Below are 23,890 nucleotides of genomic sequence, written 5' to 3' on the forward strand. Positions count from 1 at the left end.
AGATCTCCGGTTTTGCAACTACATCTTAAATGCATTGAGAGGAACTGATACTTGAGTTGGCTTGCAGCTGTGGTGGGAGTGTGACAGCAGTGCGGTGCTTGCCACATAGGGTAACTGACTGAAGTTATCCAGAACACACCACAGTGTTGTTCCTTTCTTTCCCACAATCCCTCGCACTCAAACTACCACTATCCTCAGCCCCATCATCCTGGCAATGGCTGAAAGTAAAAGAGGAAGGATGTGGTAGAACTTGGCTCTACTGGCCACTATTTCCCCCCATACAACAAGTTTAAAATTTGCAGACCATCTACGTTTAAGGCTCTTTCAACCACTGTAATCACCAGTTTCAAGAATGCCACAATAAAGTGCAAAATGGTTCCAATCAGGAACCTAACACATGTCCCAGCCTCTGAAAACACATTAGAATAAAAACGAAGACCAATAACAGTAATAGACTATATTTCTCCTTACCCACAACAGTGCTGTCTGGATATGATGCTTATTCTGTTACATTGCTAGTACACTTTAAAGGCACTATAGCAAACATTTTTAAGTAAAAGATATTTCAAACTCAAATTTATGATGCATAAACCCCTTCCTCTCAGGCTTTCACAGTTGGTTTTTCACCTCCGCCACCGCAGTGATACAAAGGCGCAACATGTTAACTTCACACATCCAAGATATTTTAGTTTAATAAATACTTTAGTGCAACAGGGATAATTTGTAGCATAAATTGTTTTTTGTACAAATGGTAGCGCATTGGGTCATAAAGTTCCCACAGTGATGTGAATAATTAAAAACATTGCTGAGCACTCAAAATCATTTTCCTGATGTACATCATTTTCATCTACTTGCAAAGCAAATAAAATGTCTAGAAAGCACTTACATTAACCAAATACTAATTTTGACCACTTTCACCCATTTTGAATGTTATACAGATGCACTGTGGCAGTTAAATATGCTCACAACAGCTTTGAAGTCTTTTACAGAGAACCAACTTCAACTTATTTCTAAAACTGATTGAACTCTTTTCTCCATTAACTGTGCATGTATTTTCTGAATAATAAGAATACCTCGCTCTTATATAGTGATTTTCCTTAGTTCGGCGGTTCTCAACCCACAGCCCAATTAGCACACATCTTAGCCCTGTGTGCCTGGGGTCCCAGGTTCTCAGCTGCCCAGCACAGGGTGTTTGAGCTGTCCCACTGCCAGCACAGAGGGCTCTGGTTGGGCTGTCCTGCTGCCCAGCACGGCAAGGTTGGGGTCCAGGTCGGGGCTGCTGGCCTGCCCCATGTGGCAGGAGTCTGGGGTCGGGGCTGCTGGTAGCCTAACGGGGTCAGGGGTCTGGGGCAGCCAGCGGGCCCCATGGGGTCTGCGGCAGCTGGCCTGCCCCGTGAGCTTCGGGGTCTGGGGCAGCTGGCCTGCCCCGTGAGCTTCGGGGTCTGGGGCAGCCACCTGGTCCCATGAGCTCTGGGGTCTGGGGCAGCCGCCCGACCCAGAGAGCTCTGAGGCAACCACCAGACCCCGCATGGCAGAGTCCACGGGGTTCCCAGTTGCTCTGCTACCCGGCGCAGCGGGGTCCAGCCAGGCTGCCCCGCCACCCAGCATGGCAGGGTCTGGGCTGCTGGCCGACCCCGTGTGGTGGGAGTCTGGGGTCGTGGCTGCTGGTGAGCCCTGCAGGGTCAGGGATCCGGGGCTTCTGGCCGGCCCTACAAGCTCCAGAGTCCAGAGCTGCTGGCCTGCCCTGTGTGGCAGGGGTCGGGGCTGCCATGTGGCCCTGTGGGGTTCAGGGACCAGCAGCCGGACTCTGCCCCACCTGGCGGGGATCTGGGACAGCCGACGGCCACGTGAGCTCTGGGGTCTGGGGCAGCCACATGGCGGGCATCCAGGGTGAGCAGCTGGCCCGCCTTACATGGCAGTGATCCAGGGCAGCCGCCCGGCCTTGAGTGATCCAGGGCAGCTGTGTGGCAGGGGCCAGCAGGCCAACCCTGGTCCTGTGGGGTATGGGGTGGGCAGCTGGCCACCTGGCACATTGAGGGTCAGGTTTGGGGCTGCCGCTGCTCTACCACGCAGCCACTGCGGCCCAGGTAACACATTGTGGACCACATATGCAGTCCACAATGTGTAATCAGTTGAGAACCACTGCATTAGTTAATCTCAAAGTGTTTTCCAAAGGAGGCAAATATAATTATACCCATTTTCAGATGGGGAAAGTGAGGGACAGAGAGGAAGTGACTTTGCCAAAGTGGTTTGTGGAGAACTGCATTATCAAAACTGCTGAACTGTATTAATCATTTAAATCTGCGAACAGAAAATCAGTCTGATTCATACAAATTATTTGTATTTGGGCCACGTGTAAACTAAACTGGCAAACACTTGAAACTGGACAGACACTTCTTTTTTGGATAACAAGTCTATTAAAATGCAGCTAAAACCAGAAAAGAAAATTAAAAATGGCACTTTGCTATGTATTTAACTCTTATTGTCTTTCAAGTTGGCTAAACATTGTTTGGTAGCAGCTCCTGTTAGCACCACAGGCCCATAAGAGCTGTAGAAGAGGAATCCATATCTTCTGCCATGTCAGTGTTGTCAGATATGTTCTGATTTCTGAATCTCTATTATTTTAGCTAGTAATCTAGACTCAATTAAGGCAATCTAGTGCCCCAGATGCATAATGCCACAAGGCATCTCACAGTTCTGGCCCTACACCATGGGCTCACCCCTCCACTTGGAGTACAGTGGCAATGCAGCATCCCCTTCCCTCCCTGAGAGGAACAGGCAGTAGCCTGGGGTCCCTCGTCTCCCCAGCTGGAGTAGCAGTAAAAGGAGCCCCAGTACTTTCTCCAGCAGCTGTACTGTAGCTATGTGGGTGAGCCAGGCCCACCATGCTCTTCTCCTTCTGCCACACAGAGTTGTGCTTTAAAGCATGACATCTGTTGGGCCTCATCCTGCAAGACATTGAGCATCATCTTAAGGGCCCCAATTCATCAAGGTACTCAGTGCAACTACTCAAGTGCTTAAAGTTAAGTAATTCTTAAAGGTACATTGCTGAATAGGGCCAAAGTGACTAGCAGTTGACGGTGTGCAGCAGGACCGGTGCTAGAGTTTTTCGCGCCCTAGGCGCACGGCCATTTTGCCGCCCCCCGCGCCGCTCCCGCGGCTCCGGTGGAGCTGCCGCAGTCGTGCCTGTGGAGGGCCCACTGGTCCACAGCCGTGCCTGTGGGAGGTCCACCGGAGCCGCGCGGGACGAGCGGACCGTCCGCAGGCATGCCTGCGGCAGCTCCACCGGAGCCGCAGACCAACGGACCCTCCGCAGGCATGACTGCGGCAGGTCCACCGGAGCCGCCTGCCGCCTCCCCCCCCCCGGCAAAATGCCACCCCCCGAAAATCCTGGTGCCCTAGGTGATTGCCTAGTCTGCCTCAATGGAAGCGCTGGCCCTGGTGTGCAGTAACATTGCAGGAGGCACTCTGCACCTTAAAGGATCAGGCCCTTACCATATCTGTATATGGCAGCAGTTAGAGCACACATTAGCATAACAAACTTCTCTTGTACATACCTTTAAGACAAAGCAGTAATCCGTAGGTGCCTTGTATTTCAGTTTGTACTGAGTACCATAATAAATATTCAAATTCTCAAACTGTATGAAGCAAGCCAAATCCCGGGATGTCTAAAAAAATGGAAACCAAGCATTCTGTTGTTACAGGGAATTAAGCTATGATGCCAGACACATTAAAGGGCCTTTTTTCAAACCGCTTTGATGTAGAATCTTGTTTTAACTGTTGTGGATTTTATCAAAGGGGAGAGAATGACAAGTGTTTAAGTTGTTCTTAAACTGTAGTGACCGTCAAGACAAACAGAGAAAGGTCAATACACCTTTAGAATCACAGTGAAACATTTTACAACATTCAACATAAATCTGAGTTTTGCTGTTGTAATCCTTTGTTTTGTCTCCAAGTCAGTGACCTGTTATCCTTACTGAAGAGAGTGGTGCCTAGTAGGAAGAAACTTTGATTAAAATAGATATAGGTCCTGCACTGATGCTCCTGCAGTTCTAGGGGGAAAATGGTGTTAGGGTCTAAATAGTTTTTATTCTAAGCAACTGCCTTTCCTTTGGAATGTACAGTCAATGTGTGTACGTTTACACGCGAGTAAATGAGCCACATTTCATCTGTTCCTGCTTCAAAACTGCCTTAAAAAGATAATTCCAGCCCCACTCCCACCTCATCTCCACACACTCGTATCTTTGTGTCTACCACAGTAGGCTACTTATTATTTGTTTGTACTGTGTTGCTGTGGCAACAAGACCTTTGTTGGCACACTTTGCTATGTTAAGGATTTCTGGGGACAATATATAACCTCCATACTCTTTATACATGTTAATGCTAAACGGTTCTCTCTCCATATATTTCTGAATATGCCCAAATACTTAGTAAATTGATGTACACTGGACACCTCAAAGAGCTTCTCTCCTTGGGGGTGGAGGTCATATTTTAGTGTCACATGCTTGCTTGCTTGCTACACTCTCATTAAGATACTTCCTTGGGGTCATTTTATTCACACTGGTAGTGCGTTTATGAACACTGCCATTAAGTGATAGCTCAATCTAGACACCTGACAAGAGGGGACAGTAGCATGAATTCTGCTCTCTGGAACGCGTTGGGATTAATTATAAGCATCTCTCTGTTCAGTACCCAACCTGAAGTTCCTGCTGAAGTCTTTGTGAGTTTTGCCATTGACTGCAATGGGGCTAGGATTTCACACTGAGTGCATTCAGATCAGTGAAACTTACGGGCAGCCTCAACACCAAGCCTTCAGTGGGAATGACAAAGGAGTTCTTGCTTTTCCTAGGAACCATTCATGGTTGAGTCCAATCCGGACAGAATTATTTAAAGGGAAACATTCATCACAGATATGTAGGGGAAGTAACAACTTATGTAGGAGATAAGTCATTTATTGCAAAGCCATAATGTTATTCCTATTGCATATCCAGACAAAACAAGACTTTAACTACATAACTTAATGAAAAAAGTTTAAACAAGTAACTTGTGTGTTTGGTGCTGCTAACTTCTTGGACTTTCCATTAATGTCAGTTTGTGGGAAGGAGAATGATACTAAGGTGGACTAACGGTTTGAAGCAATGGCTAGTGTGGAAATAGTGACACGATTACAATCAAGGACACTTTCTCAAAAGTTTTAGGGCCTGACTTGCACTCACAAAATAAGCATACACCTAGATATTAGGGTATACAAAATTAACTGCATGTTTGTTGGGCCTAGATACATTGTGAACTGTCAACATAAAGTGCTCATTTTATTTTTTTAAACATAGCTCAAGGTATGTCAGATTTTCTTTAGTTCCATTTTGCTACTAAGAGTTAGACCAATTTTATAGTCCGCCATTCTTGGAATGAGAGTATTTCACCAATCTGCATTGTGATTGGAGAAAATCCTTCCAATCAGAGTTCTAGTCTGTTTGGTAAGAGTGCTGTATGGATGGGAGATTCATTGAGGAGTGGAAAGCCCAGATGACCACTGCCTTAGACGTCAGACACAGCCATTCTATAAAGTGCAGTACAAGCAGGGCAGTCATCTAATTGATGCTGCATTTTGCCCGGACTTGGGTCCTAGTCTGTATCTGTCCCTGGGTCACCTGAGTAGTGGCACTGCATGCCTCTGCCACCCACTGGCGGACTCGTCTCTTATTTTTTAAGTTGATCACTATTTCTTTCATTGTGATTTATTCAGGGAATGACAAAAATAATTAAGTCCCATTGACTTGGTGTATATCATTAGCTCTGGGTATGGGGATGCTCAGTCACTGGCACATTTTCATCCAAAGCAAATCTGAAGCATTAAGAGACATAAGTGGCAGCACTTGTCAGAATATAAAACTGCCAGCAGCTCCCAGTACCCAAAAGTCAGTATCAAGGATGTTACTCTAGAAATGAGCAGCAATGAGCCTCCTTCTGCAGTGCATTTCAGGCGCCTTTGCTTATTCACTGCAGGCTGGCAACTCAATACCCAGTAATGGTAAATGTCACTGTATTAGATTCTGTGAACCTGAACGCCTCTGTCTCACCTCTTGTTCTACAGAGAACAACCTTAAAATGCTGGAAAGGCACAACACATTCTCTAGGCAAAGATCACTTCAGGAAAAACATCTGGCATCTGCATAGCACCAAGACTTTAGAGCACTTCCCTGCAATAGCTGTTGGCATGGCAAGTTGGTTACAAACACAGACTATAAAAACTGGACTAGAGCTTTCAACTGAGTCTTGTTATAAACAACGTCAGGTTTTCTGTACTTCCATTTTGCTATACATAGTGAGACTGTTTTCAAACTTCTTAAATTCCCTTCCACAAGGAACCAGATATGAAGTAAAGGCATTATTTGCAGCAAAGTGCTAGATGAAGGGCATTGGGGTTCCCCCTCATTGACTTCAAGAGGGGCAAGATTTCACCCAATGTTTTTACCTAACTGTGGAAACAAAAATGGGGGGAATTGTACAGGATTTCTATGACTACTTTCTAATATTTGCACAAGTGTTGCAGTTAAAGGAAAAATCTGCCTCAGATGCACCAGCCATTGCTCTCAAAATGTGACTTCAGGAGCTCTTCACTTTCACCTACATGAATTACTTTACTGCTAAAATGATTCCTTTGATTTCCTGACCTTGGTCTTTCCCTTAGGGACGTAATAAATTCCAGACGCTCGTAGAAGAAAATAGCGCCTCTTCCAGGACTTTTTTCCATCTTCCTTCAAATAAAGGGCCCCTTCAAGTTCTGGCACAATGACAGATGTCCCACAGAAGCTTTCCTGTGCAGCAAGAATTGAATGACACAAAATAAATGGACTTGAGCACCTATATTAATAAACAACAGCCAATTGTTCACTTAAAAACAGACATTTTGTGCAACAGTGAATGTATAAAGATGGGGAGCCCAGTTATGGAACAGAGAGTCAAACATGTAAATGTGAGTTTTCCATGTTAAAGTGTTCATGTGGGACTTGGGCATTCTTTTTAGACACTTGCTCTGGGAAACTGTCTTCACAGCAGAGGGCCCACACACAGCTAACTCATTCCCTTCTCTTAAGCCCCAGCTAAACATTTAAGAGTTAAGTAGTGGATAGAGACTTCTACCATTAGGCTCTTTGCACAGTGGTGGATTTCTATTTCTGGCCACCCCTAGTCCTGGACCAGAAACATATATTACCTAGTGAAGGATTTGCAATAACCTACTAAAGACTTTAACCAGAAAAGCATTTTCTGCTGAGGAAGATAGAATAAAATGCTTGGCACCATTATTCTCCCATGCTCGGGTTTTTGACTATTGCAACATCTCTAGGTTGTGTAGGGAAATACTTAATACCCTAGAAACTGCTCCTAAAGGCACCAAGAACTTTAAAATAAAATCAAAGATGAGAGATTTCTATTATATTTATTTTTAAGCACATACCAGCATTCACAACCCATGTGAACAAATACATGTTATTGCTGGCCATGAAAGAGCTCCTGTTAGGAGGTGTAGAACACTCAGGGTAATCTTTAATGTCAACATACTTAATTTTCTCATTTAGAAGTTACTATGGACAGCTCTCTGCTTGCTGATATTTGATGGCTTTGTTATCATGCACTAATTCTAAAGTGGGAATCCTCAGGCATCTGAGCAGGGCCGGCTCCAGGACCCAGCGTGCCAAGCGTGTACTTGGGGCGGCATGCCACGGGGGGGCTTTGCCGGTTGCCAGGAGGGCGGCAGGCAGCTCCGGTGGACCTCCCGCAGGCGTCCCTGCGGAGGGTCCGCTGGTCCCGCGGCTCCGGTGGAGCATTCGCAGGCACGCCTGTGGGAGGTCCACTGGAGCTGCGGGATCGACGAGCGGCAGAGTGCCCCCCGCAGCGTACCGCTGTGTTTGGGACGGCGAAGTGGCTAGAGCCGGCCCTGCATCTGAGTGTAGATTATCCTCTTCCTGCACTTGCATCAAAGCCAAAATGTTCATACAAAACAAAAGGATTTTTTCATTCCCTTAGTTCTGTGATCATTGTTTGTTTGTTATAAGTCTAGATTTCTCTTTCTCATCACAGTAGACTGGTGTACTGAGCTTTCAAGAAGAAGGGTCAGAAGATAAGCAGGTTTAAACTAGAATCAAATCCAAAGGCTGCTTGTATAAGCTGGCTGCAGAGCTAACACTAGTAACTGTAGCAACCTGCATGGAACTTGGGAGGAGGAACTCAGGTTGCAGGATGGAAGAATTTGGAAGAGGAATCAGGAAGTTAGTCTGAATGCATGTGGCTTGAGTGCTTGAGGCAGCATCTCTGTGAATAGCTCTCTTTATAAAGAGACAGTTTAGTTTTACAAGCCTGGAGTCCTTTCATGGTGCAACTGAGCATGAAGTACATGAAACAAAAACTGGGGTGGAAATTTACCTTCTTTAACTAGAAAGAAAAGTAACTATTTAATTGTTTAATTATTATCATTATTGCTCAGTCTTAATGATTTAAAAAATAAAAAGCCAATCTGATTCTAGCCCAGGAGTGTTTTAGACTACTGGTAACGCTCTGTTGGGGATCTTACAAGCAAAGCATTTCTGCAATGTCAGAGCTTAGATGAACCTTGATTGCAGGTGCCTCTTCAGAGGACTGTGAAAGTGCAATGCTCCTAATCTGCTGTCCTTGTTCAGGCCCCAGTCCTGTAAACACTGAAGCAGCTGCTTCACTTAACTGAAATCAGTGGGACTATTCACTGTAGAAAAAAGCTAAGCACACGTGTTAATGTTTGTAGGACTGGCACCTAACAGAAGAAAGGAATTATCTGCACTATGTTTTATAATAAAAATATAACACAAAGTAGAGTCTATGCCAGTCTAAGCCTGAGAAGGAGCCAGAATTTACCAATGTACATTGCCAAAGAGCCACAGTCACACATCAGCAGCCCCCATCAACTCTCTCCCGACCCCGCTCCCAGCACCTCCCACCCACCAGCAGCTTCACCAATCAGCACCTCCCCATCCTTTCCCGCACCTCCTGATCAGTTGTTTTGTGTGCAGGAGGTTCTGGGTGGGAGGAGCGAGGGCATGTCAGGCTCAGGGCAGGAGGCAGGAAGGGGTGGAGTGGAGGCAGGGCCTGTGGCAGAGCCAGGAGTTAAGCAGTGAGCACCCCCCTTCCTCCCTGGCACATTAGAAAGTTGGCGCCTGTAGCTCCAGCCCCGAAGTTGGTGCCTATACAAGGAGTCGCATATTAACTTCTTAAGAGCCGCATGTGGCTCCAGAGACACAAGTTGGCCATCCCTGGTCTATGCTTTCAGTGGTGAGCTGCAGATGAGAATAGCTTTCTACACAGCCTTAAACACAAAGCTGATAATAACAAACACAGAACTTCCTGTTACACATTAGCAAGCAAAGAACTAAGCACTGCTGTTAACAGCAGATGTAGGCTGTGGCACTCTGCTGCATCAGCACTTGCATCACCACTTTACCAAGCTGGCTTACCTCCAGTAGAAACTCTTTGTTTTTCTCATTCATTTCCTTGCCTTCATTTTTTCCTTTGTTTGCCAGGTAGAAATTCTGATTAAAATACAAGAGGTTGATGTTGAACAGAAAAGACAAAGATTATAAATGAACAGATGACATTGTTATTCAGCCTTTCTGTATTGTGCACTGAGCTAATGGTATGAGAGGCAGGTATCTAAGTATTGCACTGCAAATCTCATTACAGGAAACCTTCACTAAAGCTGCCTATTGGAGCTTTTACGTCAGTTTCTCAATCTAAAGTTCATTTTGCCCATATACATACACCCCGCCCCAACCCCGTACTTCAAAAAAACATGGCTCAATTCTTGATTTTGTTTGGCTGCTTTTCTGGGTCAGTGGGTTTGATTTTATTTTTTCAATTTGAACAATGTCCTAGATTCCTAGAGATGGATGTTATAGAACATAATTGAGGATTATGCAGCAGATTAGTACATGATGAAGAAAAATGTAGTGCCAAGAACTGAATGCATAATTTTCTAGCAATCATTTTTTATGGTGTGCATTACTTCAGAAACTGAACTGTGCATGAACTACAGTTCTTTATTATTTAATAACAAGTGGTTGGACACAGTAGATTTTACAGAGTTCCTTATGTCTGCATTTGTATGTTGCATTATTGCACCATGCAGGAAAGTACTTTTTGTCCAAGGAGTCATTTGAAAGCCAAGGGGTAATTTTGCATACTTGTTGACAAATACTGTAGACAGGGCTGGCACTTCCATTGAGGTGAACTAGGCAATCGCCTAGGGCGCCAGGATTTTCGGGGGGCGGCATTTTGCCGAGGGGGCGGCAGGCGGCTCCAGTGGACCTTCCGCAGCCATTTCTGCGGAGGGTCCGTTGGTCCACGGCTCCGGTGGAGCTGCTGCAGGCATGCCTCGGACGGTCCATTCGTCTTGCGCAGCTCCAGTGGACCTCCCACAGGCACGGCTGCGGCACCTCCACTGGAGCTGCAGACTAACGGACCCTCCGCAGAAATGGCTGCGGCAGCTCCACCGGAACCGTGGGAGCGGCGCATGGGGCGGCAAAATGGCCATGCACCTAGGACACGAAAAACTCTAGCGCTGGTCCTGACTGTAGACCACCACATCTAGCATCAAACTCATTGTTTGAGACTTGGGCCTAAACTTTGAAACAATGCCTCCAGGGCCGTGGGTGCAAGTATCCTCACCTGGAATTACACCCATTCAGAAGCCTATATGGCTATCTGCACCTCCAGACAATGTAGCTGTGCTGTCTGAAAGGGTACAGTTGCACTCACATTTAACTGTAGACTCAAAACTGTATCTGCAGTTGTGAAGGTCAGGATCATGCTCCAGTAAAAACCAAGGCCCAAATCTGTTGGCAGCTTCTAACCCTAAAGGCCTGCTGGCTTGGGACCAAAGTAGGGAAATAACTTGATGTTTGTAGATAGTCCCTTTGGCTTTGGCTGAATTACGAATAAGGTTAATTGTTTGCTTTATGGCCCCTATCCTGCAAACAAAACCTGTTTCATCCAAGAAGAATTCTGCCACATTTTTTGAAAGCTGGCTACCTAAAATTACTCTCCTAAATCCAGCATAAAGAGTGTGATTTTCTTCTTCTCTCTTCTCCCCCAAAAACCCACTGGCAGTTCCCACTGACTTCAGTGAGACTTGTGTCTCCTCAAGAGTTCTGAAAGTCAGATGACATATTTACATGCAGATTTGTCTTAGAAATCAACAAAGGCCAAAATGTATCATGGATCTGCAATGTCTTGTTTCTCTTTTGGCGACATTTCCCAGTTAAAGGAGGAACATGTTATGGTTATACCAGAAAATGTAACCAAAACTCCACCTTTATGTGCAAGCAGCTAATTGGAGACTACTGCCACCAGGCAGCATAGAGAGCAATTGAAGAACCCAGCTTGACCATGTGACCACATCTTCCTCCTCAAGCCGCGTTTTGCACAGCAGCTTTGTGGGAGAGCAGGACTTGTTCAAGATGGGGGAGACCCCTGGAGCAACACTTATTTAAAAAAAGTGACCTTTGAATGCAAAATGTCAAACTGGCAAGCCTAAAAGCACCATCAGCCATACTTCACCCTACGTTCCTGCCATGGCCACAGCAATGATCAAACAATGAACATTCAAAACTGAGCTATTTTCTGCTAGAAACAAAATGGAATTCAGACTCAAGATTCCAAGAAGTAGGAAAGACTAGCCTGGCTACTAGCTGCCTGAGCACATGGCTAATCTGTAGTTCATAGTCCAGGGCTAGATTAAGGTAAATACATGGGTCTAGGGCAGTGGTGGGTAACTTGCAGCTTGCAGGCTACACCCGGCCCATCAGGGTAATCCGCTGGTGGGCTGCCAGTTTATTTCCATTTGCATGGCCGCCCACAGCTCCAAGTGGCTGCGGTTTGCAGTTCCTGGCCAATGGAAACTGTGGGAAGCAGCATAGTTGCAGGGACATGCTGGCCACCGCTTCCTGCAGCTCCCATTGTCCGGGAACGGCAAACCACAGGCACTGGGAGCTGCGGGAAGTGGCGTGGGCCGCAGGGATGTGTTGGTTGTTGCTTCCTGCGGCTCCCATTGGCCAGGAACAGTGAACTGTGGCCACTGGGAGCTGCGGGCAGCCATGCAAATGTAAACAAACTAACTGTCTGGTAGCCTGCCAGTGGATTACCCTGCTGAGCCGCATGCAGCCTATGGGCTGCAGGTTGCCAACCACTGGTCTAGGGCCACATCTCCTGGAATCCCATGATTACATTGGAATCTCTGCTTTCATTTGGGAATAAATGTATTTCTAGCCCTCTTGGTTGTAAAAAAAGCCTTGAAAATGTGTCCTGAGCATAGCTGGTGCAGCGATGCCTGCCTCAGTCTGCAGATAGCCTGAAACAACAGCTCTGATGAGATGAAGAACCACATTCATCTCAGTGCAGTTGCTAATCAGACACCTCCTGCTCCGAGCAGAGAACTCTGTAGTGCCATGCAATCATGACTCTGCTGCACTGGCGTTGGCGGGAACCTCTGCACACAAATGGGGAAATTTTGAAAAGGAGGCAGGGAATATAACAGAACAAGTCCCATTACAACTTTGCTTGGCTGGGTGGGGTTCCCCTTCAGGTAGGATGGACTGTAGTCCACACAAAGTTAGACTGTTGGGTAAACTGAAGCCTCCTCCTTCTCTGGACCAACACTGAGCTGTAGGAGGACCCCACTAACCCAGGAAAAGACTCTAGTATGGGGGCCTTTGCCACTATCAGCTCATCAGGGAAGGGCCCATAGGAAACCCTGATGTGTGCCTAGGGCCCTGAATTATCACAATCTGGCCCTGGTGTCGCCACCAATGCAGAGATTCAGAATGACTGCTGATGGCTTTAATGAGACCACAAAGGTCCTCTGACTATGCGTGATTTACATTAGAGCATCTGGCATTTATTTAGGAAAAAAAGACCACCCTGTGCCTATAGTCAGTGGTAGAGAGAGAGAATTTCAGTAATGACAACCAGGTGGCATCACAAATAAGGCTGCCTTTTGTCAGTGCAGGAGTGTTTTGCCACCCAATCCTATGCTAAACAGATGTATCACTTCATCTTTCCCTTGCCAACATGCATTTCATTTATTATGGCTCACCTCTTGTATGTCCCCTCTATTCCTGAAATCTGACTGTATCTGACATTTATTATCCTTCAGTGGATTAGGCCCAGGGGAGGAGACTGCATACTGCACTTGCTATATCTGTATCACTGTGTGGTCTACCATTGATCAGAATGTCATTCATCATGTACTAGGGGACCACATGTGTCCACAAGAGGTCATTCCAAGTCCAATAGTCAAAGGTCACATTAAAAGACAAACTGTTTCCCTTCTGCAAAGACCCTGGGGAGAAGCATGTCAGGGTTGGGAGAGTCAGGCCACTAATGTGAATGCTGCTTGGATTTGCTGGAGAGCTCTCTCCATATACACACAAACCTCCCAAGCATGAATATTTCTCTTGTTTGCAAAGGAAGATATGTCTGTCTGTGGTAGGGAACTGAAGCTCCTTAACAGATGGAGTGCTTCTCTGGGTATACAACACAAGAACAACAACTTTGAAAGTAGTATTAGAAGCAAATGAATCACGTATTTGCACTTGCATTTGAATGGCTGCTTGTTTGTTTAAGGATCTTTGCTTCTGAAGATGGGGATTATCAGATTCTTGGGCCTAACTTTCTGGGATAAATTCTCCACTGTGCCCATAGAAAGCTCAAGAACAGAGGCTGCCAGGGAGCCAAGTGGGACTCCCTGATTCTGCTGTGCCTAGCTTCGGAGCTATCTGATGCTGTGGGGTGGGGGGGAGCATTAACATGTGCCACTAGTGTAATTTCCCTAAGGGACATTGTGCCAGTGGAAAATGGGGTGTGTCCGGAGCTTCACTGTACCATGTCCCCTCCCTCTTTCCCCATGCTGGTCAGTGCAGTGACAGAGTTAGCAGAGGTAGCGGCTCCACTGGCTCCACCTTCCTCATACCAGCAGGAAACTTCTCCTGCACATAAGGAATTCTCAAAGGGGTTCTCTGGCCAGCTTAGGTTCACAATGTGCTTTGTATTTATGGTCACAGGAGCTGTGCAGAACATGCCAGTTCGGGGAGGTGGGGGGGGCGGCTGTATCCTGCACAAGAATGGCGTATCCTGCACAAGAATGGCGTATCCTGCACAAGAATGCCCACTCAGTGAAGCAAGGCCACATCAGTCTATACATCACTGAACATGGAAGGGAATGAGGCAAGGTTCCAAAAGGTCTGTGCTCCCGGAAGTTCTTCTACACACATTGGCATATGAACAGACAAATTGCCCTCCACTCTCATAGCCATGCAAACGCATAGCCAAGATAGTGATGAGAAATCAGAAATTACCTATGTGCAGTGCCAACAGAAAGTTAAGCAATCTTTGTTGGCTTTAAAAAAAAAATGCAAGGGAGAGCACAAGATAGCCTTCAAACCATTACAAAATCAACCAAATCTAAATGGACTTTCCCCAGTCCACAAAATGGTGTATGGCTAATGTAGGGATTAGTTCTATACCAAAGGAGAAGTCTGTACCAAAATCAGAGACATTCGAGCTGTTCAAAAAAAGACTAACATTATTTTAAATATTAACAAAAGTGGCTTTTGTTTTTTGTCTTTGACAGCACAAAATCTTACTCACTTGAAAATGGCTGGACTGTTTTGGTCAGACTTTCCAAAATGCAGGGCCCGACCAAGAGATGGCTAACGTCCCTTTTAGAATGAGCTACTTATAAACATAGAGGCAATTTAAACAATAGGCACAAAATGAATTAAAATAAATCTGGGTTCAGCAACTCCCTGCCACTGTATTTGGCCTGCATGTTCAAGTCATATTGACTGTATGCTAAAGCAATGATGCGCTGTAGTGCAGATGGTGTTTTTCATAATTCTATATCAGACTGTACCTGCACAGCGCTATCACTTCAAAGATTACAAACACGAATCTGAGGCGCCGTCAGCAGCTAAAATCAAAGCTAAGTAGGGGCCAGGAAACTAATCTTCAAACTTGGCTTCCATCATATTGTTTAATAAAGTTACTGTGGCCCATCTTCTATATTCTAGGATAGACTTTCCTCCACTTCTGTTAGCAAATGGAAGAACAGGTGGCAAGTGAGAAAGATTCATATATATGAAATTCCTGTAAGAAAAAAGCAGCAATAGGAATGCAAGTGCCTAAAAATAATATGTAAATGAAACAATTAAATTGTAAGAAGACTGTTCTTGTGTTATGATCCCAGGAAAATAAGACCATTTGTTTGAAGGACACTCAATTTAAAAATCATGCTCCTGTCTAAAACATTCTTACCTGCTATTGGAACATATAACAAGTGACAGCAGGTACCAGACAAAAACACTTTTCTATTTTCTTTTGCTTGTGCATTTGACTGCACTCAGAATATAGTCAATTTCACTCTTGTTTGTGTGGGTCTTTCACATGGCAGCAGAGGAGAGAAAAACAAATTTAAAAAGTAGGAATCAGATTGTAAAGCCACAGGCATTAGCAGAGGGATAGGTGTAGTACCTGCCTGAAACTTTAATGAACTAAAGTTGAAGTTCAGTGAAGTGGACTTTTGCCTGCTACAGTCACACCACCTTCTCTGGACACAGATATTCATGCATGGAATTCTTCATGGTTATTAAGTTATTTGGAATTCTTATCCCACTTCTTAATTTAACCTTTAGTTTTAGCATCGCTGTTCGAGTTTAACCCCTAATATATCATCCCTTGGACAGAAACAGGAGTCCATACATTCAGGATACAGGCACCAACTCATAGGGCTCTCATAGGTATAGCTGTCTCCACTAGCTGATCAGTGGTAGTAGAACAGAAGCATAGAGCAACTACTCTTTGAAGCCCATTGTGTAAATACTTTCAATTAGTTTTACAAAACCAAAAGGGAATGTGCATAATGTGATCCACAGGGCCTGAGTCTCTCTCATTTACAGCAGTGCAAATCAGGAGATCAAAACAGGTAGAAGAGAAGAATCAAGACCAGAGACTGTTTCAGAAACAAGAGATTAACATTTGGGTTTGTAAGTTTAACATCAGCTGCCCTGGGGGAATGATCTAACCCAAACGTATGAAACAAAAGCATGTCCAGGAGGGTTTTTCCCCCTCCCATATTAGTGTCTTCCTCAGGCAATTATTATTCTCTAGGCTCTTTGAATTTTAGTGTCAATGCCAGATAGCTTTTTTTTTTTTTTACACTATTTTCCCCCAAAAGGTCAGCCTAGCATCATTGCAGCTGCATTACAGAGTGATTTCAGTCTTTCAGATGTTAAGGTCTTCTTCTTTGTGTGCATGCAACCCAATATGTGTTAATGTTCCAGTCTTTAGTCATGGGATTCTGACCTTCCATCTCAATAACTGAGTCACTGCTGCAATTTCATGGAGCAGCCTCTTAATGCGATTTCCATTGCACAGTAAGTTATATCACAAATGGGTGAAAGTGATGATGTGCACATCCTCATGAAATAGTGGAAATCTGAGTGGAAAGCCCTATTTTGTAAGTGTTTTAAAAAGTATATTATAGAAACAAAGCTATGGATAAATGCTGGAAAGGACTTATATTGTATGACTCATTAACTTTTGTCAATGGCTGCTAGCATTAGCTGGATAGCATGTAGGTGGCAAAAGTGTAAGGGATAACATCCTTCCCCCCAAAAATATAATAACCCAATTAATCTTTAGATGAAGGCATGGTTAATAGTTTAGAAGCATGTTTAATAAGTTAATGTAAGTGCTTACATAACCTGCATGTGAACTGTGTCATGTTCCTCTCTAGTGGCTGATCCACAGAGGATAACAGTCTACTACTAGTACCAGCTAATGGACCTTCTCCTTTAGCTCAAGTTACAGAGGTCCATGCTGCAGTGCTGATGGTCTTGTATTCAAACACTGTTTCCCATCTGCAATCATCTTTACATCTGAGCCCTGTGTTTACACAATGGCTTTCACCATTGCTCCCCCCATGTGGCACTACACAAGTGAGGAATTGAAGGTCTCATTTTTAGCAGTGTAGACAAGACCTATGAATATACTACAGAGGAAAAGCTATCTTGTGTGGTTTTTCCTTGTTACTGAAACCACAGATTTGTTTTTTCCCTCTTTTGGAACTGGTAGAACTAAAGCCAATAAAACCTCTAGCAGGCATAGCATAAACTAATCCGTATGATTTAAAAGTATTTTGCCAATATCACATTACCTTACCTGGGGATTTTTGAACACAGCATATTTTTCATTTTTTTCCAAAAACAGAACCTTATTTTCACTGTCCCGGGTCCAGTCTGATAAGATTTCAATAACATTTTCATGGTCTTCAAAAAACCTTTCTATGGGGACAAGAAAGGTCAGCGTAAGATAAACACCCACTCCAGAGGCAGCAGACAGAAAGTCCTGTCTCAGAATATAACCATTATCTGTTGTTCCTTCAAAAAGTCCGAGCCCTGCAGTCCCTTCCAGTGCAGAGAATGGAGCTGAGCCTCATGAAAATGGTGAGGTATGAAAGGGCAAGGCAACTCTGTAGTATGTAGCTGTGGCATCCCATTGGTGCTAGCTCCGTGTGTAGGATACAGCACATATGTTAGGGGGCACAGCTAGCCAAGCTGGGGCTGTAGTTAGTACAGCTGCTCTGTGTAGTGTGTTTTATAATGAAGTTAGCTGTGAAACTGAGCATAGATTAATGGCTGCAGAGCCAGCATTAACTTGTCATGCCTTGCACAAGCCTTTTATTCTTGTTTCCAAAGCTCTGATTGCTGATGTTGTCCTTCTACATCTCTGAACGGACACTGCAAGGAGGGGTGCAAATGCTTTGCCTCTGGAAGCACACGGGCACCTTTGTCCCTGATCAGCTAAGTAAAGGTGCAGCACACCTCTGCAGGTTTCCCAAGAGCACTCTTGCTCTACTTTCAATAGCCATTGGTGACTACACTCTTCAGACAACTTGGACTGCACTGATGTATGTGGGAGGAGATGAGAAAGCATGGTCTAATGGCCTTTTCTAGTGTTTCATACCCTTCTGAGACTCCCTCAAATGGAAGGGTACGATATAGTCCATCAACACTCAGTTCTGACGATTTAACAACTGCGTGCTTTCAAATGTTACAGGGGCTCAGCTGAGGAGCCTGTCTCAATGTACTCAGTTGTTCCTCAGCAACACAAAGCATTGGAATACTTTTAATAAAGCCACCGACAATGTAAACCACTGTATAATTACACGTAAGGAACAGAAGGGTAAATCGTGCCCTAAAATATATAAATGTAACTTGGAAATAACTTTCAAAACAGTGACCCTAGCAGTAATCCCAGCCACAATGACAGTATGGAAGAATACAGTTGACTCTAAACCAGGGTACAAGTTTGTTATGTGGCTAAATTGCTCTGTTGCAAAATACAGCCCAATGTTGTACCACACTAAAGCCATAGAAAACCTTCATGAAATTTTTCAATATACAATTTATCTGAAAGAATAGATCATTTGATTTACATTAACCACATAACTTGTATGATAAAAACTTATGTACAGTTCTCTATTAAAGATGTTCTGATACAGAAATAGCTTGGACTTTTTTTGGAATATCTATTCACTAATCTAAAACATTGGCTTCTTGGGCTTGCTACTCAAAGTAATATTAAAAAAGGATATACTAGAACTTTCACGCAGGGAAATGATGTAGAAGAGTATAGTTTCTTTGTACAAACGTTAAGATTAGAGCTGGCCAAAACATGGGAATTCCAGTTCGCGGGAAATTTCAGGGCAAAAAAATATATATATATTTTTTAAATTTCCCATGGAACAGAAATCCTGAAAAAAAAAAAACGGCTTTGTTCCCTGAGAATCTGACAGGTGCTGAATGAAAATAGGAGTGTGAAACTTACCAGAATGTCATTGTCACTCAGCAGCTGCCAGGTCTCCCAGGTCTGTGGCTCGGAGGCTGCCATACCATGCAGACTGCTCTAGGTTGGGTACCCCCCAGCTTCCCAGACTCGCAGTCTTGTTGGCTTCCTGGGAAGCCAGCTGGGTCAGGAGTCTTGAGCCCTGGAGTCCCTGATCCCAGGCAGTCCACAGGGCAGGGATGCCTCAGAGCTGCAGACCCTGGGACCCTGTCCCCAGGCTATCTGTGGAGCTGTAAGCTGAGCCTCAGTTGGAGCCGGGGTTCATCCCAGGGCTGGCTTCTGGCTCCACGACAGGGATCCTAGCCTGGCATGGCAGAGCTGCCCCAGAGCCATGGACCCTGGAACACTGGGCTCGTTGGAAGCTGTGCAAGCTGGCAGGTTATGGGAACCTGCCTGGTTCACTGAGAGTTTACCAAACTCAGGATGTTTCTGTAAAGCATTTTGGGTTCAATGAAGTGTCATTTTCTGATGCAAAGTATCAGAGGGGTAGCTGTGTTAGTCTGGATCTATAAAAGCAGCAAAGAGTCCTGTGGCACCTTCTAGACTAACAGACGTTTTGGAGCATGAGCTTTCGTGGGTGAATACCCACTTCGTCAGATGCATGTAGTGGAAATTTCCAGGGGCAGGTATATATATGCAGGCAAGCTAGAGATAATGGGGTAGTTCAATCAGGGAGGATGAGGCCCTGTTCTAGTAGTTGAGGTGTGAAAACCAAGGGAGGAGAAACTGGTTCTGTAATTGGCAAGCCATTCACAGTCTTTGTTTAATCCTGAGCTAATGGTGTCAAATTTGCAGATGAACTGAAGCTCAGCAGTTTCTCTTTGAAGTCTGGTCCTGAAGTTTTTTTGCTGCAGGATGGCCACCTTAAGGTCTGCTATAGTGTGGCCAGCGAGGTTGAAGTGTTCTCCTACAGGTTTTTGTATATTGCCATTCCTAATATCTGATTTGTGTCCGTTTATCCTTTTCCGTAGCGACTGTCCAGTTTGGCCGATGTACATAGCAGAGGGGCATTGCTGGCATATGATGGCGTATATTACATTGGTGGACGTGCAGGTGAATGAACCGGTGATGGTGTGGCTGATCTGATTAGGTCCTGTAATGGTGTCGCTGGTGTAGACATGTGGGCAGAGTTGGCATCGAGGTTTGTTGCATGGATTGGTTCCTGAGCTAGAGTTACTATGGTGCGGTGTGCAGTTACTGGTGAGAATATGTTTCAGGTTGTCAGGTTGCCTGTGGGCGAGGACTGGCCTGCCACCCAAGGCCTGTGAAAGTGTAGGATCATTGTCCAGGATGGGTTGTAGGTCCCTGATGATGCGTTGGAGAGGTTTTAGCTGGGGACTGTTTGTGATGGCCAGTGGAGTCCTATTGGTTTCTTTCTTGGGTTTGTCTTGCAGTAGGAGGCTTTTGGGTACAGGTCTGGCTCTGTTGATCTGTTTCCTTATTTCCTCATGCGGGTATTGTAGTTTTGAGAATGCGTGGTGGAGATTTTGTAGGTGTTGGTCTCTGTCTGAGGGGTTAGAGCAGACGCGGTTGTACCTCAGTGCTTGGCTGTAGACAGTGGATCGTGTGATGTGCCCGGGATGGAAGCTGGAGGCATGAAGGTAGGTATAGCGGTCGGTAGGTTTTCGGTATAGGGTGGTGGTAATGTGACCATCACTTATTTGCACCATGGTGTCTAGGAAGTGGACCTCCCGTGTAGATTGGTCCAGGCTGAGGTTGATGGTGGGGTGGAAGCTGTTGAAATCAGGGTGGAATTTTTCCAGAGACTCCTTCCCATGGGTCCAGATGATGAAGATGTCATCAATGTAGTGTAGGTAGAGGAGGGGCGTGAGTGGACGAGAGCTGAGGAAGCGTTGTTCAGCCATAAAAATATTGGCATATTGTGGGGCCATGTGGGTGCCCATAGCTGTGCCACTGATCTGGAGATATATATTGTCATCAAATTTGAAATAGTTGTGTGTGAGGATAAAGGCACAGAGCTTAGCAGCCAGTTGTGCTGTAGCATCATCAGGGATACTGTCCCTGACAGCTTGTATTCCATCTGTGCGTGGGATGTTCGTGTAGAGAGCCTCTACATCCATGGTGGCTAGGATGGTGTTTTCTGGAAGGTCACCAATGCATTGTAGTTTCCTCAGGAAATCAGTGGTGTCATGGAGATAGCTGGGAGTGCTGGTGGCATAGGGTCTGAGTAGAGAGTCCACATATCCAGACAGTCCTTCAGTGAGAGTGCCAATGCCCGAGATGATGGGGCGTCCAGGATTTCCGGGTTTGTGGATCTTGGGTAGTAGACAGAATAACCCTGGTCGGGGCTCTAAGGATATGTTGATTTGTTCCAGTGTTAGTGTGGGGAGCGTCCTGAGTAGATGGTGCTGTTTCTTAGTGTATTCCTCAGTGGGATCTGAGGGAAGTGGCCTGTAGAATTTGGTATTGGAGAGTTGTCTGGCAGCCTCCTTTTGGTAGTCAGACCTGTTCATGATGACAACAGCACCTCCTTTATCAGCCTTTTTGATGATAATGTCAGGGTGGTTTCTGAGGCTGTGGATGGCATTGTGACCTACAACCCATCCTGGACAATGATCCCACACTTTCACAGGCCTTGGGTGGCAGGCCAATCCTCGCCCACAGGCAACCTGACAACCTGAAACATATTCTCACCAGTAACTGCACACCGCACCATAGTAACTCTAGCTCCAATCCAAGCAACAAACCTCGATGCCAACTCTGCCCACATATCTACACCAGCGACACCATCACAGGACCTAACCAGATCAGCCACACCATCACCGGTTCATTCACCTGCACATCCACCAATGTAATATACGCCATCATATGCCAGCAATGCCCCTCTGCTATGTACATCGGCCAAACTGGACAGTCGCTACGGAAAAGGATAAACGGACACAAATCAGATATTAGGAATGGCAATATACAAAAACCTGTAGGAAAACACTTCAACCTCCCTGGCCACACTATAGAAGACCTTAAGGTGGCCATCCTGCAGCAAAAAAACTTCAGGACCAGACTTCAAAGAGAAACTGCTGAGCTTCAGTTCATCTGCAAATTTGACACCATCAGCTCAGGATTAAACAAAGACTGTGAATGGCTTGCCAATTACAGAACCAGTTTCTCCTCCCTTGGTTTTCACACCTCAACTGCTAGAACAGGGCCTCATCCTCCCTGATTGAACTACCTCATTATCTCTAGCTTGCCTGCATATATATACCTGTCCCTGGAAATTTCCACTACATGCATCTGACGAAGTGGGTATTCACCGACGAAAGCTCATGCTCCAAAACATCTGTTAGTCTATAAGGTGCCACAGGACTCTTTGCTGCTTTTTCTGATGGAAGTCTGTTGTAGTCCAATAAATCTGCTTAATAAGAATGTTAATGGTTCTATTTTAATCCTGTGAACAAATGTACAAGGAGGAATAAACAGCAGACTGCATTTTAAAACATTTGAAGAGAATTAAAAATACTGTAGCAGAAAGAGATTTCATTCACACCAGTGGAAAACAGAAGATCCCCTGACATATACTGCTCCACCAAACCCAAAACACCTTTCTACAAATGAATAAACTTTATATCCAGCTCACTTGGTCCAGAAGATAGGGCAGTGCAGTGAGATTCAGGAGACTTCAGTACTATTCCTGCCTCTGCCACTGACCTGCTGTATGACCTTGGGCAAGTCATTTCCCCTGCCAGTTTCTGTTCTTCTACTTAGATTGTAAGATCTTAAGTGCAGGGGCTGGGACAGTCTCTTTTTACATTAGTACAATGCCTGAAATGATGGGGTTCTAAATACAGCTGGGACTTCTGATTGCTACTATACAACAAATAATTTCTATTTCTTTAAAACATCTGAACACCAACCCCAATTTCTTCCTTTGTGTTTTCCCCTATATCCTCTGCCTCTGGCTGCAAGACAGGGGATTCAAAATGGCATTTCAGATAATATAAACACACAGGTAAACGCCATGGCCCAATGGTTCCAGTGGTTCAGGAAAGAATTTGGCCCTATGCTATCATCCAGTGTTCAGGGATTTCTATCCAGGTTAGACCAGACCAGAGAGAGCAACTTCCCAAAGCAAGGAAACACTCTAAAATTATTCAGAGTGATATCTGTGACATTTCTTGTGACATTTCCAGTCTCTCTTTAGTTAAGATAAGCAGGTACAGGAGAAGGTGGCAATATTGCTTCATGTATCATCTTAATGGGGTAGAAAGAGTGGCTAGGCAATTACTGTATCTGCCACTCCCACCAGTAGATGAATATCTCCATGTTCAGAGGCACCCAGACTCTTTTCTAACCATTCACCATTGATCTGATTTATAGTGTAGAAGGATAATTGTTCCTGGGACTTTTTTAGTACATGAGGTTGATGTTAACTTTCTTAGTACATTTTCAAATCTGCAATGGGATATTATGGCCAAGTGAATTTACACATTTACCGCTCTAAGGGCCATTTTCAGTTTGCAATTTCTCCAGGCCAGTGCCGCACAGGGAGAAGGTCATGGTAGTATTTCTTTCTTCATTAATACATTTCGAACATGGCCCAGAGACAGACATTTGTGATAGTCCAGAGGGAAAGAACATTCCATCCCATTCAGGCCTCGAGGCCTCTTTGAAACCACATTGATCAAATTGTACCAAACAGCATGTGAATTCTTACCCAGCTGTTCCCTAGGGGCTCAGAAGCCAGCCGTAGAAGGCATGTTACTCTTTGGGCCATGAGGCACCATCAGCTGAGTGGCAGCCCTACTGAAGAAAAGGAGCACTATAGCGTACATGAGCTGTACTTAAAAAAGCGGCCACAGGCGAAGCACATCAGAAACGACCGACATGCTGCTCAGAAATGTTTGCTTAATTACAGTGCTAGTTGGCCCAAGTGAGATCGCTCTGGCCAATAGCACTCCACCACTGTACTCTCTCTTCTAAGACTTTAGCTGTTTTTTTTGTA

General features: G+C 45.1%; 1 protein-coding gene across 3 annotated transcripts in view; it reads right to left on the minus strand.

Annotated features, from left to right (window-relative positions):
- APBB1IP (amyloid beta precursor protein binding family B member 1 interacting protein) overlaps positions 1-23,890 on the minus strand; it is a 126,011-nt gene that overhangs the window by 39,209 nt on the left and 62,912 nt on the right. For all 3 annotated transcript variants that reach the window (XM_050939081.1, XM_050939080.1, XM_050939079.1), the window contains exons 7-10: positions 17,245-17,366; positions 9,486-9,560; positions 6,675-6,818; positions 3,558-3,668 (exon numbers count right to left, since the gene is read on the minus strand). In XM_050939081.1, coding sequence (XP_050795038.1) covers positions 3,558-3,668; positions 6,675-6,818; positions 9,486-9,560; positions 17,245-17,366 — 452 coding nt within the window. The remainder of the gene's footprint in view (positions 1-3,557; positions 3,669-6,674; positions 6,819-9,485; positions 9,561-17,244; positions 17,367-23,890) is intronic.

The sequence above is a fragment of the Gopherus flavomarginatus genome, chromosome 2 (genome assembly GCF_025201925.1).
Source record: "Gopherus flavomarginatus isolate rGopFla2 chromosome 2, rGopFla2.mat.asm, whole genome shotgun sequence".
NCBI classification, from domain to species: Eukaryota; Metazoa; Chordata; order Testudines; family Testudinidae; genus Gopherus; species Gopherus flavomarginatus.